This window comes from Mustela putorius, unplaced genomic scaffold (assembly GCF_011764305.1).
Source record: "Mustela putorius furo isolate JIRA1106 unplaced genomic scaffold, ASM1176430v1.1 tig00000228_pilon_pilon_pilon, whole genome shotgun sequence".
Classification (NCBI taxonomy): Eukaryota; Metazoa; Chordata; class Mammalia; order Carnivora; family Mustelidae; genus Mustela; species Mustela putorius.
In genome coordinates this window covers 26,242,649-26,255,906 of record NW_025421322.1, presented here as the reverse complement: position 1 = coordinate 26,255,906, position 13,258 = coordinate 26,242,649, and the positions used below count along the sequence as shown (strand labels likewise).

At 38.7% G+C, this 13,258-nt stretch overlaps 1 protein-coding gene across 4 annotated transcripts in view; it reads right to left on the bottom strand.

The window, feature by feature from the left end:
* The window catches only part of NSMCE2 (NSE2 (MMS21) homolog, SMC5-SMC6 complex SUMO ligase), a 213,118-nt gene that overhangs the window by 197,284 nt on the left and 2,576 nt on the right, over positions 1-13,258 (bottom strand). For 3 of the 4 annotated variants that reach the window (XM_004743545.3, XM_013051756.2, XM_004743546.3), the window contains exon 2: positions 12,006-12,176. In XM_004743545.3, coding sequence (XP_004743602.1) covers positions 12,006-12,162 — 157 coding nt within the window. In that variant the 5' untranslated portion in view covers positions 12,163-12,176. Of the gene's footprint in view, positions 1-532; positions 552-12,005; positions 12,177-13,258 lie in introns of those variants that run through there. The other variant, XM_004743547.2, reaches the window with a different exon arrangement.

The window sequence follows — 13,258 nt, the reverse complement described above, 5'->3', positions numbered from 1 at the left end:
GCAAGAAAAATAAACTAATGCAAAAGGATTGGAAATAAAGAAATAAAACTGTACCTACCCTCAGATGACACAATGTTGTATATAGAAAATGCTAGGAATCCACCAAAAACATATTTAGAACTATTAAACGAGTTCAGCAAGATTGCAAGATATAAGATCAACATAAAAGTCAAGGGTATTTTCTAATAAACAATCTAAAAAAATTAAGAAAACAATTACATTTACAAAGCATCAAAAAAGTGAAATGTTTTGAAATTTACAAAAGTGTAATATTAATACTCTGAAAACACTGTTAAAAGAAATTAAAGATATATATATAAAAGGTAAAAAAGCTCCTATGGTCACGGATCAAAAGACCTAATATTGTAAAGATCGTAACACTAGCGAAATTGATCTGTAATTCCATGCAACCCTATCAGAAGCCAGCTTCTTTGTAGAAATTGACATGCTGATCCTAAAATTCATACAGAGGTACAAGATACCCCAAATACCCAAAACAATCTTTAAAAAGAACAAACTCTGAGGACTATACCTTCTGATTTCAAAACTTACTGCAAAGCAACAGCCAAGACAGGGGTGGTACTGGTATAAAGAGAGGTATATAGAATTCCATCAATGGAACAGAATTAAGAATCCAAAAACAAACCTGTGTCTATGGTCTACTGATTGGCAACAAGGTACCAAGAGCATTCACTGGGGGAAAGAATAGTGCTGGGACAACTGGATAGCCACAGGCAAAAGAACGAAACTCCAAAAGAAAATATGGATAAATTTGCATGACCTTTGATTTGGAAATGGATCCTTAGGTTTGATACCTAAACCACAAGGAACAAAAGAAAAAGGAGATAATTGGACTTCATCAAAATTAAAAACCTGTGTGCTTCGAAACTACCAACAAAATAAACAGATAATCCGAAGAATAGGAAAAAAAATCTGCAAATCATGTATTTGATAATAAACTTGTATCTAGACCATATAAAGAACACTTACAACTCAAAGCTATAAACAGAAATAACTCAGTTTGAAAATGGGCATTGAATCTGATCGGCATTTCTCCAAAGAAGAGATATAAGCAGCCAATAAGTACAAGCTAAGATGCTTCACATCACTAGTCACCAGGGAAATGCAAATCAAACCCACAGTGAGATACCAACTTATACACACATGTTCATAGCAGCGTTTCTTAATATACAGATAACTATTACCAATAATAATCCAATGTTCACCAATGGATGAATGCATACATAAAATGTGGTATACACACATAGTAGACTATTATCTGGTCATAAAAAGGGATGAAGTACTGATACATGCTAGAGAATACAAACGAACCCTGAAAACATCATGTGAAGTGACTGAAGCCAGTCACAAAGGCCACATATGATTACATTTACAGTAAATGTCCAGAATGGGCAATTCTGTGGAGGAAGAAGTAGTAGTGGCTCCTTCAGGGCTGAGGAGAATGGGGAGGGACAGACAGGTGATAGCTAGAGAGTACAGGCTTTCTTTTTTAGAGGTGATGAAGATGTTCTAAAATTTAATATATCAAGTATCTATATTTGTATTAAAAACCACTAAGTTATAAACTTCAAAGTCTGAATTATATGGTATGTGAATTTTATCTCAACAGCCTGTATCTTTAAAAAGTCACCAAACAAAAGGATAAAACAGCTAATGGAGATCAGAGGAGTAATTAACCAGAAGAGATTAAAAAGAAACGAGGTTAGCACGAGTAAAATCCCATTAAGGTGAATTTAAGGTGATAAACCCTAAGTTGCAAAATAAATTTCGTAACAGCGTAACCACATCTCATAATGAGGGATCCTTTATTGATGGCATCAATCTAATACCTATAAAGGCAATTAATTAGGACTGGCAGAGGACATGAGGACATACACAAGAATGAGTGTGTGCGTGTGTGCATGCGCAGGGCACACAGCAGAAGCTGTCTTGATTTGAGAACCATCCAGTCGAAATAAACTTGGCGACTTCAAGCAAATCCCTTAACGCCCCTGAGCTTCAGCAATCTCATCTGCCAAATGTTTACTTCACTTTCATGGGATTGTTAAGAAAGAAAATATCTGTAACAAGATCTAGAAATTTGTTGAGGGTATCCTCCTGTCTTTGTATCTCTAGCATAGTGTTTGTCAGATAATAGGTACTTAGTAAATATTTGTGGGACTAACTTCAAAAAACATAAATGGCTCTGGGAAAGGAAACTGAAATATAATTAAGTACATGCACTTTGATATGGACATGTAGGACTCAAAAACCTTTATAAGTAAGAATTTTCATGATATAGATATAGGACCTTGATACAGACACTGTCAAGGCTCACATTATGCTCTTTTATGTGAAACTAGAAATTAATTTTTACCGGTAATTTAAGGAATTAGGGGGAAAAAAGTTATTTGCAAGAACATTGCTGTCTTCTCCACAATTCATTTTCAGGTATCACTTCTGCCTTTTTGATTGTGTAAAACTTAACCCATTCTTCAATCCATATACAGGAAGAAAGACTATCACAGAATGTTGTCTCAACTGGGGGTCAGTAGAGCCTGTAATTGGTCAACACCCATTCACTTAGTATTGTTTATGGCAGAACTGGGTAGCTGAAACAGACAGAAGGCCAAAATTTGACCAGGAAATAGGATGTGCTTAACTGACTTTTCCAAATTCCCATATCTAATGGTAGGAATATAGACTTTATAAATAATTAATGCAAAGAAGCACTCTACTGTTTTGAAGGATGACTGCTTGCCAACACAGAGAAACCAAAGACATCAGTTTGGTCTGGTTGGGAGAGTATCTGAAGACAAAAGAAAATACTTAAGCTTGCCCCTGAGAGACGAATCAATGCCTTCTAAGCAGTCAACACAGAGAGCAAGTCATGTGAACACAGCCAAGAGGCTTGACAGGGCACATACTCTGGGAACTAAATCCAGTCTCTCCAACTGGCATATACCGAGTGTAAAGAGGGGTGTAGCTGGTGACATCATGAACATTCTTGTAAACTATGCTCTATGGTTTAAAATGGCACAGAAATTAATAGCTACTATTTGCAGAGAGTAAATGCCAGATGCTTTGGTCATGGCCTGAGACATGATCAAACAAGAATGATCTAGAGACAATGGTCACCAAGATTTATAAATAGGCAAAACTCTTTTTTTTTTTTTTTTGTAAGCTCAGCAAGGGAACCTTATAAGTCAATAATGAGAATAAGCACAGAATGAAATCTCCAGACTGTTTTAATGGGAAACTCTCATTTTCAGGTACAATGGCGACAGAGCTCAGCAAAAGGGCTGTCTCTACAATGAGCAGAGGCATAGGCAATACTTAAGTAGATAAGAGGACTTATCTCAAAGCTTAGTGCAACTGAAAGGGAAAAGTCACACAAGAATATTAGAGAATATACAAGAAGTAAATCATTAAAATGTGTATTTCCAATCTGAAATAGGTTATTGTGATAAAATAACCCTTTCAGAGAATGGTACATAGTCCTTGGTCAACCTCAAGGCTCAGTGTACTCATATGTTGAACAGTAATTAATTATGTTACCTACCTACCCTATAGCATTGTTGTAAAATTAAATGAATACCCATAAGGCATTTAGAGCATGGCTGGCACACAGAAAGCACTGTGTCCACTATTATTAAGTTGCTTAATAAGTATAGTTTACAGAAGACTTATGCCTACTGGATATAAAATCAGGGGGCTAGGTTATAATGTAAAAAGCCATGAGTGGGCTAAATAGGCTCATAATCTCATTTACTACTATGAAGTTCTCCTTATCTTTACATATACTTGTCGTATCTGTTAACTCAATTATTAGCTTCTCGAGGACATGGGCCAATAAATAATTGGTGATGGATCTACATAAAGCTCTAACAATTACCTAAAAAAAGCGAAAACCAACCAAACTCAAAAACTGTTTTGAATCAGCACTGTATGGTAAAGAGAGAAAAATCACTTTGCCTGAGCACTGACCCAAAGAAAAGGGAAAGCTACATCTTTGTCTTCTAGCAAACGCCGCCACTGCTGCCACCACCAGTTTAGAGACAGTAACTCTGGGTTTTATAAATATTCCCTCTGCTCCTCCTCCATCTACTGAACACTGCCTGTAATGTCTCACTGGGTGTAACTTGTCCAACTAACATTTGCTTCTTACCTTTTCAGCTACCCTCTTCAGGATCTGACACTACAACAGCCGTAACAAATACAAAACCAAGGAAGTTGATAAAAGCTGCCTTCCATATCCTTTTTCAATAAATTTAAGAAGTATCATGGAAGAGTGATGAAATCATTCTTAACCAACCATCGCTATGGCCAATGGTGCTGCAGAAGGATGGGGAAGGGTACAGCCAAAGGTCACGGAAGCTTCCTCTGTGTCAGTGTAGACAGAATTTGATGAGGCCTTCGAAGAAATTCTTGCAAGGAACACTCCCCTTGTAATTTGGTCACAGGCAAAAAAATGAAGCAAAAAGCAAGGTGTGGGTGGCACCAGCCCAGAGCTCTGTCTAGTACTTTAGTACTTTCGAGTTTTTAACTCTCATCCGCAGAGTGAAAGCCTCTGGAAGCAGAACCCAGGGACAAGCAAATTAGCATTTCCAAGGTCAATTGCTGACAGGCTTAATTGTTTACAGCAACTAGAGTATTCTGGCTGCTGAAGTTAAGAGGCTTGACCTTTCTGGCTGGCCCAATACCAGAAGAAACTAATTTACCATATTAGCTACAAAATATCAAAAGTACTGTAGGAATGGAGTCAAATCAGCATGTGACATTTCCAACAGCATAGAACATTAACAGGATACCCCAAAGTAAGTAATTTTAAGCTGGTTAAACAATTTGGGGGAAAACTGGAAATACCAATCATACCAGTGGTAGGGGAGTGACAAGTACCAAAAAAAAAAAAAAAAAAAAAAAAAAAATTCAATAAATGGTATTATCTCATTTTACCAAGTGGTTTGATTTGAATAGTCACCAAAACTACTAAAAAGCTGCAAAGCTAGTTGATATGACTGCCTTACAGACTCTTGCTGTCCACTGACACTTGCCACGATCTCCGACAGCAGCCAGCTGCCAAATGTGGCTTTTAAGCATATGAAATGTGGCTGGTCCAGACTGAAATGGACTGAAGGACTCTGAACTTGCAGACATTAAAAAAGAAAAGGAAAAATAACTCAATTTTTATACTGATTATATGCTAAAGTCTTATTTTAGATATACGGGATTAAATAAAATTATTACTAAAATTAAATTCTCTTTCTTACCTTTTGTAATGAGGATAACAAAAATTTTAATTGCACATGTGCCTCCCCCTAGATTTTTATTGGACAGTGCTGCAGTATATAAATAACGCTTTACACTTACGTAAAACACAAATATATAATTTCAGTTGTAAAGTACAGAGAAAAGATAAAGGCCTGAATGAAAAAAATAATCCTCTCTAAAATAATCAAACTGATTTCAACTGTGAATCACCAACCTAATAAAAGCTCCTTTCAGCTTACCACCAGACAAAATTTTATTTTCTAAAAAGGAAACTGATGTTTCAAAATCAATTCTAAAGTCTGCTCTATTCTGCCTTGAGTTGTCATCTTTGCCTAACATTAAACTAGCCTTAATTCTTCCCAATGATCAAAGACACACGATAAAATGCTAGCCTAATTTTTAAGTCTGATCGAGTGATCTCAACTCCATTTTTTCTGTATTAGTCATTATCATACCCTATTAGGTCACTAAAACCTAACTCACGCCTTTGCTCCAAAGATAAAAAAAAATAGAATCAACAGAAAGAGTATTCCCAAGAGCCTGGAAACTCGGACAGTATTCAGATACTATACGTACTCTGTTTCAAAAACTGAAAGACGACTCATTTACTATTTCAGAAAGTGACATCCCATTGTGAACAGGGGAGCTTAGCAAACAGGAGAGCACAGCAATCAATGATTCCCACACATTCCATCATTCAGAGAAACCATCCCGACTTTCAGGTTGTTACAGTCAGTAGAAGAAAGAAAATCCGGAGGTGCTGGGATGGTTGGAAATTTATGGGGTGAGGATGCAAAGCCAGAAGAGGGAGGCAAGGCAAAGAAGCGCCCGAAGTTTCCTCTCACCGGAAAGCACATTTTCACCTTTCCAGCTCCTAAAACTGCCCCAAACACAGTTAGCCCTCTAGCAGAAGGACCAAATGACCTAGGCTTGTGAACAGAATGTGTAAACCTTTTTAGAGAGGTTTTTAAATGTAATCAACAACAAAATCAAGATTCAGTAACTTAGAATAATAACTAACAAAGCTGCGGTGTATACTTCTGTCTTGTGACGGGGTCTACATGTATCACCAGTCAATGAAAATGAGTCGCCTGCATAATTGAAAACGAAGGTAGTGGAGATAATACGGTTGGTTAGTCCTCATTCCTGGAAGAGCTCATCTTAAAATGTAACCTTAACAATCCTATAGTTTCTCTGCTCTGATATAGTCAACATATGTTTGTTTTCTTAGATATACGGAATAACTCGGGCTCTAGGCTACAACATTCCAACCAGTTAGTAAGTGTTCCTTTTGCCCAATCCTCAAGTCTGCATTCAATAGTGGCCCTAAGGCCGAAGGCTACCTCATAAGAAGTATTCTGGTGCCACCTAGTGGTGTATGTTTCCGGCCAAATAGGCAATGAGGTCAGGCCCGGGGTTCTCAAAATCTGGCGCTAGTGGATCAGCAGCATCAACATCAGCATCACCTGGTAACTTGTTAGAATTGCAAATTCTTGGGCTCAAAAGACCTGTTGAAACTCTGGTGGTGGGGTCCTGCAATCTGTATTTTTTTTTTTAAGATTTTATTTATTCATTTGAGAGAGAAAGAGAGCGACAGAGCACAAAGCACTAGCAGAGGGAGAGGCAGAGGGAGAAGCAGGCTCCCCACTGAGCTGGGAGCCTGATGTGGGGCTGGATCCCAGGACCAGAGATCATGACCTGAGCTGAAGGCAGATGCTTAATCATCTAAGCCACCCAGGCACCCCTGCAATCTGTATTTTAATAAACCCTCTAAGTGGTTCTGATGCACCCTCAGGTTTGAGAATTACAGAAAAATTAAATGCCAGTCTTTAAAAAATGAAGTTTACAAATTAACATAAGTACTCAATTTCTAATTTTGGAAAACAACTTATTTTCTATACAGTGGATCCAAGTATCTTTATTTGGAGTAGAGTCTTCAAAGACACTTACTAACTAATTTATATACGTTCAACACCTGATGAACATCAAGCCTCTGAAAATGTGAGAGGAACTCTCCGAGGTCTCTGCCCCCAGGACACCAGGTTCAAAGGGAAGATCAGACATTAACAGAGCAAAATACAATATAAATGCAAAAACACCCCATGAAACAAAGAAAAAACATTAACTGGTTTCAGGATATGAGGATATGGCATGTTACCACATCGTAAGTGGGGGCGGGGCTCATCTGGGAACACACGAAAAGCCAAGAAGAAAGAATACTGGTGACTTTTAAAGATTATTTGTTTTTTTATTATTTTTTTAAAGATTTTATTTATTTATTTGAGAGACTGAGTGATTTAGAGAGAGAGCACATGGGCAGAGGGACAGAGAGAAGCAGGTTCCCCTGCTGAGCAGAGAGCCCAATGCGAGACTTGATCTCAGGACCCTGGGACGATGACCTGAGCCAAACACAGACACTCAACAGACTTAGCCACCCAGGATATTTCTCTTTTTAAACATTTATTATCTATTTATTTGAGAAAGAGAGAGGGAGAACACATGCACAAGTTGGTGGAGGGACAAAGGGAGAGCAAGAGAGACGATCCTCAAGCAGACTCCCCACTGAGTGCAGAGCCCAACAGGGGCGGGATCACAGGACCCTGAGATCACTACCTGAGACAAGATCAAGTTGGATGCTTAACCAACTGAGCCACCCAAGTGCCCTGAATACTGCTAATTTTAATTTTTAAATTAATAATCATCTACCCTAATGATAACAGATGCCACAGAAAAGTCCACTGTATGTATCTGCACTGTGCAATTGTGTTACAAAGTAATCAGGAGAAAAGCAGATCTCATGAAGCCTTGCTAAGTTGTTTATTTTCTATTTAGGTCTTAGAGGGAAAACTTGTTTATCAAGTAGCAACTTAAAACACCCAGGGTTCAGTAAAAGCAGCCCCATAATTTATCTAAGATCGCATTTCTTTAAATTCAGCTTTACAGGGGCCTCTGGGTGGCTCAGTCCATTAAGTGTTAAGTGTTTGACTTTGGCTCAGGTCATGATCTCAGGTTCCCAGGTCCCAGCCTGCATCTGGCTTCCAGCTGAGCAGGGATCCTGCTTCCCCCCCTCTCTCTCTACCCCTCCTCCCCCTGCAAATAACTAAATAAAATCTTTAAATTTAGCTTTATAGCATGCTCTCCTTTGGGGGAAAAAAAAACACTCTCAATTTTAATATCTATTTACTCAAAAGAGTTACATATGTTTCTAAGTAAAAAACAAACAAAAACTGGATCAAGAAATCAGAATGGTCACCTCCACACTGTCGAAATTAAGTGCCATCCCTTACTCTGTGGCTCAAACTGCAAACCAGTCATTTGGGAGGGAAAAAATCGACTCTAAAAAGCCAGCCTTGCAAACCCAAGTATGACTGGCAACATCAAAGACATGAATACAGGTGACATAAGTGTATAAAGGAAGTTCAAAGACTTGCTCTCTTGATTAGTTTTCATTTTGTACTTTTAAAATATTACTTTAAATATACAGAGACCAACTTTTTCATTCTAACATTTTAAGAGCAACTGCCCTTAGTAGGATGAAGTTTCTGACAAAACTGTTCTTCTCAAACCTTTCCTGTACTGGCATAGAGGCATAAGGAGAGGCCACAGCTGGACATACATTAATATTTTAGAATGGGGCCATTCCTCAATTTTATCTAACTAAACTTAAAGGGCTTCTGAAAATTGAATTGCTTAAAGATGATCATCACAACAACAATTTTGGTAAATGAAGTCAGTACTTTTGCCTCAGAAAGCAGTACAGTATCTAAAAATTTAAAAATCCAAAAAATAAGCCCCAGCTACTTGAAAAATCTCCTAATGTAAGAAATTCCATTTTGCAATTAGGTAAATAAGAAAGTATTCCCAGAATACCAACACATTCAGAGAAAAAGAGATATGGTGGCACTAAGGGTCTACTGCTTAAACACCACACACTATAACATAACTCAGGGAAAAGTGATCATTTCAAATGAGCTCTAAGTTGAATGGGGACAGCAACCTGCTTTAGGAATATGCAACCAAAACAGTTGCATATTCACCCCCCTCCAAGTGTGTGGGAACAAGAACCCCTATATCAACAATTTAATAATATAGTAACAAGAGATCCACAGTACCAAGTGAGAAAATGATACCCACGTGATCACCACCACCTCGTCTAGCAAAGCTCATTTTAATTTGTGATGAAACTGGGGAACCCAAAAGGTAAACAGGAAGGGTACCAATCTTACAAGGCTAAGAGGAAAAGGGAACAGTTCTGCTATGAAGGTGATTTATGGACTTTCACACACGCTCTTCTGCACTTTAATTTCCCCCAAGCCCTTCACTGCTGTCCAACAGCACAGTCAACTGGTTCAGACTCCAGTCTCTTCTCTTACGGCTGCAGATTTTATGATGACTTTTATCCAGGCCTCCTACCAAAGCTAAAGCCAAAGATCCGAAAATAGACTACAGATCAGGCTGGGAAGGGTCAGATCTAGAGAAGCTACCCACTAAACATTATGGGTGACTTCGCCTGCCAGCCACGAATGAACGACAGGCCTGGAATCAGATGTCCTGTGGTGAGGACGAGAAAGCTGGACAAAATATATGAGACAGCCGCTTTCAGACAGTGGGAACCAGGGAGAGCAGAACCGTGAGCCTCCCAGAAAGGGACAAACAAATTAGGTAAGTCCTGAATTCGCCTGCCTCCCTGCACGAGGGAAGAAGCAGCCAAGCAGAGAAGGAAAGTCTTGAAGGACCAAGGAGACAGAGACTGGAGTTCGGGGAAGCTAAGACAACAGGGGTTTTCAAGACAGAGCACCAAAAGGGAGCTACCACAAAGAGAGAGTGCTCTAGGATCTGCAGAGATCTCCTCCTCAATCCTAAACCACTGAGAAACAATTGCTGAGAGCTGTAAAGTGAACAATTCCCCGAACTTACACAGAACTGGGAGACATTCGAATTCCATCTGGCAGAGTGGAGCTATCTCACAGAACCCTCTGGGCAGTCAACAGAGATGCAGAAAGGCCAAGCTCCAGAAGCAGGTTAAAGTGGCCTTCAAATAAATTGACACTAACTTGACCCGCACTAACGAAGTTTAACAACCAGCCTGGAAAGGACTGGTGTAATCCACAAATTACTCTGATGCCTGCCAAAACAAACGCCATAACTCTTTATCGGTAGACAACAAAATCCAAACACTCAACAACATAAGACACACAATGTCCATGGGAAGAAGGAACGACAGGAAAGACAGAATTAGCAGAGGAGGATATTAAAACAACTATTATAAATATGCTCCATATACTCCAGAATATAGAGGAAAACATGAACATAATAAGAGAATAGAAGATTCTAATTCATTCTTTTTTATGTCTACAGTTGAAAAATCCAGTGTCTGAAATTTAAAATTCATTGCGTAAAATTAACAACAGAGACTGTAGAAGACAAGACCCATGAACCTGAAGACATAGCCACAGACACTATTAAAACTGAAGCCAGACAGAAAAAAAATACCTAAAAAAAAAAAAATCAATCAAGCCTTGGTGACTTACAGGACATTATCAAGCTGTCCAATATACATATAATTAGAGTCCCAGAAGAAGAGGATAGGGGAGGGACTATAAAAAACTATCTGAAGGGGCGCCTGGGTGGTTCAGTGGGTTAAAGCCTCTGCCCCGTATCGGGTTCTCTGCTCCACCGGCAGCCTGCTCCCCCCCACCCAACTGCCTGCCTCTCTGCCTATTTGTGAGCTCTCTCTGTCAAATAAATAAATAAAATCTTAAAAACAAAACAAAACAAAAAAAAACAACTATCTGAAGAAATAGTGGCAGGAGTGCCTGAGTGGCTCAGCTGGTTAAGCATCCAACTCTTGGTTTTGACTCAGGTCAGGATGTCAGGTTAGTGGGATGCAGCCCTGGGTAGGGCTCTGCACTCAGCATAGAATCTGCTTGAAATTCTTGCTCTCCCTCTGCCCCTTCCCCTGCCTGCACAGGATCTCTCTCTCTCTCTCTCTCTCAAAATAAGTTAGGAAAAAAAAAAAGAAATAGTGGCAGAAATTTTTCTGAATTTGGTCAAAACTATAGGTCCACCAGTCCATAAGCTTAAGGAACACTAGACAGAAAAAACAAAATCACACAAAATCATATAACAATGAAATGGCTAAAAACCACATAAAATACTGTTGCTCCCCCGCCTCCATACATAAAGTTTAAAAAACCCTAATCCAAAGACAGCAAATTAACAGCTTTCCAAATCTTCTGATTGAAAAATGTTGATAAAGTTCATCAAACTCAATTTTTCTATTTTGGTAGAGGCCTTCCTGTGCCTGTACCCCTAACATAACCTTAGTCTGTCTACCAAGTAGTCAAGCATGAACAGAGTTAAACGAATGCAAAATAATTTTATTATAATTTTATATTAATGCATTTGCATACCTTACAGTTCACAAATGTCACACACTTTAGATTGTATGCTCCTTGAGATCAGGAACCTTCATGGTTCAGCCTGCAAAATTTCTAGTACGGTTTCTACTGGCACATAACTATCTGAAGACACATGAATGAGTCAAGCTCATTTTATCCTCAGTACATGGTTATGTGTTATGTAGAACAAGATGAGAAAACCGATGCCCAGAGGGAATCAACGACTGTCCCAGGAACACTTGAAAGGTGAGCAGTATCTCACATCCCGGGAGTGATTCCTCCATACAGGGTAATCCCAAAGTAGACACAAACGAAGTAACTTTTGTTACTTACTTTGAGTTTCCACTAGATCCAAGGCAACACTAGAAGCTGTATCCATTCCAGAGCTGATACAGGACTGGAAGTTTTTCAAAGAGGAAAGAGCAGATTCTATACCACTGAAGGATATAAAACCAGTTGAACCTGAACTTGAACTGGAACGTCCGGGCATCTTGAAGTTATTACCTAAGTTTTCAAACACAATGAAATAAGATTTAGGAGTCAGAATAATAATGTTACAGAAAAATAATACTGCTGTAAACGTCCACATGAATGTATCTAATAGCCCACAAATGCCACAGTATTATATACATTCTATATCCCTGGAGGGGACACCAAAGCATTGTGCTGTCATGTGGGCCACCAAAAACAGATGCACCCAATACATGGGGAAGCTAAGTGTTTTCATTTTTCAAAGGAGGGAGAATACTCTCTTTCAAAATATTCCCTGGTTCTCTGAAGAATTTAACAACAGCACAGTTCTCAACTGAAGGGGTGAGAAAAAGTAGACTACTTGTATGATGCATTTTTCTAAAAACTGAAAACAGTAATAATAAAATAGCTTAATAGGGAGAACTTCAAAACCTGTAATTTTTAACATGCCTGACATATATGCATATTTAATTCTGAAAACTGTAAATATATAAATATAAATGAAAAACACCTATTATATATAGACATTGTATATATTCCTGAAAGTCCTCTGGGTTCTAACAGATTTACATACTTGGTTAGATCCCAGATTCTGTCAGTAAAAGCAGAATTTATCTACATTACAAAGTATGGGGGCGATATGGAGTAAGGGTCAAGTATACAGCTTCTAGAATGAGACTATCTGAATTCAAAGCCTGATTTTCCCAGTTAAGTAACTGAATGACTTTAGGCAAATTATTTAACCTCTCAGTGTTTCATTTTTCCCTTCCTAAAATTGGAATCATGCAGTGCCCACCTCCAGGGTTACTGTGAGAACAGAATGAGATAAGGTGTATAATAAAACACTCAGAATAATGTCCAGCATGCGGAAGCAAGTATTAACATCAACTTCATCATTATAACCCGATAAGCAAGAATACGGAGTAGGGGCGCATGGGTGGCTCAGTGGGTTAAGCCTCTGCCTTCGGCTCAGGTCATGACCCCAGGGTCTTAGGATCGAGCCCCACATCGGGCTCTCTGCTCAGCAGGGAACCTGCTTCCCTTCCTCTTGCCTCTCTGCCTACTTGTGATCTTTGTCTGTCAAATAAATAAAATCTTTGAAAAATTAAAAAAAA